Genomic DNA, 5,846 nt, shown 5'->3' on the forward strand with positions numbered 1-5,846 from the left:
GTGTGCAGCCTCAGATCAACGCTCCCGCCCAACTCGGTGCCGTCTGCAAACTGACTGAGGGTGCTCTCGATCCCCTCGTCCAGATCGTTGATAAAGATATTAAACAGAACTGGCCCCAATACCGAGCCCTGGGGAGCACCACTCGGGACCGGTCGCCAACTGGATAATTTCTTGAGGACTGCTCCTATTGATCATAGTACATACATACCACCGTTTTATTTGGTTCAGCTGATGTCGTAGATGCTGGTTCCAGTCTAGTTTCCTCCAAGCTTTTGGTGAGCTGGGTGAGCTGTTCCAGCTTCTGCTGCAGGGCTTGCAGTTCAAGGACAGCTGACTCTTTTTTCCTTATGGAGTCTCTCTCTTCTTCTTCTAAGGATTAAACAATGATATTAAGCGAAACAGTTAATCACTATCCAAATGAGTTTCTCAATACAGACATTAGAAGCTGCTGGAATTTAAAATTTAGATATACATCGTCTGTGCAACTGTAGGATGACGCTCAGATCTAGAGGCATAAGTCTGGGAGAAGCAGATATTTCCCACAGGACTCAGCGCCTAACCTCTCAGTCCTCATCCCTCAAGGGAGGGCTACGCAACACCGTCTCAGCACTGGCCTGGCAACCAGCGGCAGCCCTAATGCTTTTTAGCAGAGTTCACAGGCTAGCCTACCTCTCGCCTGGTGTGTACTTGTGGCGCCAGACTCAACCACTAGTTTGCATCTTCCCTCCCGCTGAATCTCTCCCTTTTCCACTGACTACAATTTATCCATTTCTGCCTTTACCAAATGAGATGATTACTTCTTTCGTCCAACAATATCCCCCGGCAACTTCCCCCCCGCCCCAGGTAAATGGTCAGATACACAGCTAACTCACTTCTGAGCAGCTGCTCTTTATTTGCACTCAGTTTTGGATTTTGCTTCTCTACGACTTAATTTGTCTATTTGAAACCCGCCTACTTTTCCTCCAAAATGTCACCATTCAGCAAACAGAGGTATTACCTCCAATTACAAAACTTTGCCCCGAGGCCATCCCAGCTACAAGCGTGCCATCGCTGGCTATACAAGGGGCATCCCACGGCTACGTTTGCCAAGAAGGCCAAGTGAAGACAGAGTGTCACTCTTCGCTCCAGCACGCCTCCGATTGACTCGGGCCGAGGACAAAGCGTGACATCATACATAACCACGTGACGGTTTAAAGCATACTCTGGGCCCTCCCTGATTACAGCCTACTGATAGGAACCAAGATGCTCTCAATCTTGAATGACAGGTGGCAGAGAGCCACAGCTAGAGCTCACATCAGGGTAACTAGTACGGCTAAGAGCGGCTCACACCTTCCTCCCGTTTCCTCAGAAGAAACGCCACTCTCTATGAAAATCTAGGTTTGAAAAGGCAAACCCAAGGGATGAGCTTAAACAGTAAATACCGATCTCGGCCATTTGGCATGGTTACCCAACGCTTCCAAGCTCACCCCTCCCTGTTTCTGTACGGGGATGCTAACTTGGGCTTTGAGGAAGTTTTCAGGCTTCAGTAGAGAGGTTGAAAAGAAATGAGTGCAGCCAAGTACTAGTTTGCCAAGAACATGAGAATGTTTCGGAAATAGCTAGATGGAAAGAGAAGAATACCCCATTCTTGCTGTCTTCTGAGGCGCTCATATTTCTTGAAGTATCTCTTGGCTCTTAGCTCCTCAAATGAAAGTTCAGAGCCTTCACCTATGAGCAGGTTTTTATCATACATTGCAACCTGCTCACATTCAACAACGGTAGATGACGACTTGGGAAGAACTTCGGACTTGGAGATGTACGTAACGTACTTTCTGTGAGGGAAAAATAAGAAAAAGCTCTATTCAAGTTTATTGGATTTATTCTGGGAGCGTGTTAATTTTCCCACAGTGTGACTCTAAAAAAAACCCAGACACTTACACTTCTTCTCTTCCACCAGAAGAACAGGACTGAGTACCAGCAGAATCAGGACCCTAGAGCCGGGCAGAGGAAATAAAAAAAATAAAAAAAAAGAGAAAGAATTCCAATATTATAGTTAACCATCCATTTTGACAAGACCAGCAACCACGAAGCCCCTAATATTTAATTCTGATTGGAGAGATGACAATTCAGACCTCGGGCATGTCAAGAACAGATCAGAAAGAGAGCTCTACGAGTCATCAGAGCCTGAGGAAGTTCATCCTGAAGAATTAGCCTTATAACAGTTCGCCGTAATCTCTGAGAGCTTTTGGAAGACAAAGAAGATCCCAGAGAACTAAGAGACAGATGTAGTTCTGGAAACTGCAGTCCAGAAGGACGCTGGAACTAGTTGAACAGGTAGTTTCTATTCCAAAAAACAGGAACGTAAGCTACAGATCACTTGGGTTTGTTAAGAACAGACTGGGTAGCCTCATCGGGTTTCTTTCCTTGACAAACTGTCCAACCTCGGGGCTAAGGAACAGGCAGCAGACACAGTAAGTTTTACGCTCTATTCCATCATCCAAGATCTCTTTCAGTATTTGCGGGCAATACCAAACAGAGAGAGTCACGAGCACTTCAGAAAAACAGGACCAAGCTGAGAAAGGTTACATCAGCTTCCTACCCGCAGTCTTCCAGTCTTTAATTTCACCCCCCGTTCACCTTTCATCTGACTGCGCCAGAACGGCTGCGCAGAATTGTAACTGGCCTCGCCAAACCTCAGAAGAGCGAGAGTGCTGCATTCCGGTGCTTAGCTAAAACGAGTTACAAGTAGTACGGTTTCTTTTTTTGGTTGTTTTATTGTGGGGACGGGGGTGAAGGAAGGTGACTACAGGGTGACGGGATCTGGACTGTAAAGTTAACTCAAGATCTGCACGAAGTACGAACGGAACCTCAGCTGGAACTTGTTAGAGACTGGCCTGGCACGCTACAGAGGGGCTCACAAACTGTGATAAAGTCATCTCCTAGTCATTTCCCAGCTCAACAGACTGACTTCTACAAGAAGCCACCATCCCACTGAGGACCAGCCCGGAAACTTCTCTTGCTCTGACATTATATTTTATTTGTTCTTAAAAAGAGTATTTAAAGAAGTATCTGGAACTTCATGAAAATTCAGTGTAGGCAATTTCCAAGAAGCGTGACCGGCACCGAATCTATCGATAATATTATTCCTCTAAAGAATGCTAACCAGCTGGATGGATCACGCTTTGCCTGTGATTCTGGAAGTGTGTCAAGCGGCTAAGAAGTGTCCCCCAACGCTTCCCAGTTGAGGTATTTCTATGAAGATGTGACGCTTACAGCATAAAAACATCAGTGACGTTTTTGAGATACAGTTAGTATACTTTCAGATACAGTTAGTGTATTTTATCTTTCTTATTCAGACAAGCTCATCAATCTAAACTTTATGTGAGGGCTCCACATTTTTCCCCACAATGTCAAAGTCGCTTATTAATAGTCATTTACCTGATTTTTGCAAGCGTACACTGGGTCGTTAGGATTTGAAACACCTTTTCGAGGCGCCATTTGATTTGCAGCATGCGAAGTTTGAAGTGGTTTTATAACAGCAGCACCTGGGCCAGATAATATAGGTTTGCATTAATCAGTAGAAATAATTTTTTCATTTATGAATTTCTATTAACTTTAAGCGTTGGAAAACTAATACCTCGTTTTGAATACACTCCCCTTAAGGATTTTAAATACGGCCAGGAAAATGGGGGGAGGTGGAAATCAGTTTCTACAGGAAACTTATTTTCTTCAGTGACAAAACTCACTGATCGAGGTAAAAGATTCATCTCATTGAGCTACAGCTCACAGGCAGGTATCTTTAGCCTCACCTTGCAAAGGAGGATTCCGAGGATCATAATTCTGCAGCCAGCTAAATTGCAAGAAATGTCAGTTATTATCATGACGTCACCTGTCCCTCATTCCTCCCCAACCCCCAGGGAACCCTTGATTTCCTTGTACGGTCATCATGCCATGAGACGCAACGCTAAGAATCTCAGGTTAGTTACAACAGGACACTTATTACTGTATGTGGACATAACCTGTTAGCTTCACATTCGCAAAAATAAAAGAGCCTGCAATAGGCAGCAGTATATGGAAGTTGGGTTCTTGTTTTGTCATCACCAGAGGGGACGCACATCATCGTGATAAGCACCAACTCCAGCGCTTCCAACAGCTAAATGCTAAACTCCAACAGGCACCCACTCTCAGCTACGTACCGTGCGATAAGCACAAGAAACTGGATATACGTATAATTGTCAACATATCCCCAAGATGGACTAAAAATCAGGAGTTGATGTCCGATTTCACTGCAGTTCCAGCTACGGCCGCAAACCAAAATCAAAGAGGGTCCAAATCAAGCAGCAGCCGAAGCATGCATTTGGCCGGCGGTGTCGGTAGAAGCACAGGCAGCTACAGGGCGAGCTACAGCCAATTAACGCACTCTGGAAAGCATACAGATGTCCCTCACTTGAAAAGCCGGGCGTCGTTAGCGTGGCCAACTTGCTTGAGCTTCCAAGCACTGAAGCTCACTCGCAGTATTTCCAAGGTAGGCTGCCTGAAGCAGGCCAGGCTACGCACCTTTACAGTTCGGATCGACTTAACAGAGACTAGACAGGAAATTAATCAATTAATTACAGGATTTTCTTTCGGGGGCCCTACTTCGCTGAAGACACTCTGGTACGGCTTTTCTCAATACACCCTCCAAAACATCCAACAAATATTGAACAGCAAAGAAGTGTTGTTAAGCTTCACACAAATACCTTTGTGTTACCTTTCACAAAAATAATCATTGGTCTACCTCTGCTACAGCACAGGGCATATGCACACAAGAAAGAAAAAAAAAAAATTAGCCGTACGCTATCCGAATAGCTCAACAAGTAAAAGACGCGTCAGGATTACCAATACAGCTGTTGCAAGTTCTCTCGTGGCTGTGCCTGGTTGTGAAGTCCTTTCTGCAGGACAGCTCCCGCACACTCCACTTTGCCTTCGTTTACAAGCTGCTGAGCCCACGCGACGTAGAAGTCGGATGCCTTTGCACCAACTCCCTGTCCATACAGGTAGTCAAAGTACTGGCAAGGAGAAGTGATGAACTGCGCCTGCGTAAGATACAGATGCACGAGCCATAAGCGCCTTCAGAAACATCCAAGGAAGTCGCAGGCAAAAGAAACCAATAACAATTTTTTAGTTACCACCATAAGAAAGCATTATTTTCTGAAGATAAAACCAGCCGGCAGATAAGATGCCTCTCACAAGCTAACAGCTTAATAACACAGCTTTAAAAAAAAAAATACGCTATCCTTCAGCAAGACTGAAAAGTTCTCAGAGCTCCTGCAGAGAGCAACGCATCTGAACCCCGTGCCGCGTCCCTGAGGGCTCCCTTTCCTCCCACGGCTCTTTGCAGCCACAGGACTACAGAACGGCGGGACAACTTTAGTTTTTCGGGACGGCTTCCTTCCCGAAGGAGCAAACACCTACCAGCTTAACGCAGTAGTTGACAAATCTTGGATCCCCGCGGTACCTCGCGTCACTTAGGAACGCCTTCACGAGCTGCTCCAGGAGGCCGGGCAAGCGGGTTTGCTGTTCTTGGAGGGGCAGACATCCTTCTACCCACCGCGCGTACCTGAAATACACTCCAGCAAGTCACAGGCCTGCCGCGCGCCGGCGGCGACGCCAACACCCGGCCCACGGGCGCGCTGACCTGTCCCACGGGTCCAGCGGGTCGGTCCCTCGGTAGTTCCGTATCTGAGCCTCGTAGCTCCTGCAAGGCGAAGGGGGCAGGTCAGGCCGGCCCCAGGGGAGAGGGCCGCAGCCCTGCCCGGGGTGGTGGTGGTGGGGGGGCACACAACGCCCGGGCAGCCCTCGGGCTCGGCACCGCCCGGCGAAGGGGA

At 47.1% G+C, this 5,846-nt stretch overlaps 1 protein-coding gene across 1 annotated transcript in view; it reads right to left on the reverse strand.

Moving 5' to 3' along the window:
• The window catches only part of BUB1 (BUB1 mitotic checkpoint serine/threonine kinase), a 19,650-nt gene that overhangs the window by 12,159 nt on the left and 1,645 nt on the right, over positions 1-5,846 (reverse strand). The window contains exons 3-10 of the mRNA XM_019474424.1: positions 5,657-5,716; positions 5,434-5,578; positions 4,858-5,054; positions 3,789-3,829; positions 3,418-3,524; positions 1,918-1,970; positions 1,621-1,811; positions 209-369 (exon numbers count right to left, since the gene is read on the reverse strand). Of these exons, the coding sequence (XP_019329969.1) occupies positions 209-369; positions 1,621-1,811; positions 1,918-1,970; positions 3,418-3,524; positions 3,789-3,829; positions 4,858-5,054; positions 5,434-5,578; positions 5,657-5,716 (955 nt within the window). The remainder of the gene's footprint in view (positions 1-208; positions 370-1,620; positions 1,812-1,917; positions 1,971-3,417; positions 3,525-3,788; positions 3,830-4,857; positions 5,055-5,433; positions 5,579-5,656; positions 5,717-5,846) is intronic.

This window comes from Aptenodytes forsteri, unplaced genomic scaffold, assembly GCF_000699145.1.
Source record: "Aptenodytes forsteri isolate BGI_AS27 unplaced genomic scaffold, ASM69914v1 Scaffold185, whole genome shotgun sequence".
Lineage (NCBI taxonomy): Eukaryota > Metazoa > Chordata > Aves > Sphenisciformes > Spheniscidae > Aptenodytes > Aptenodytes forsteri.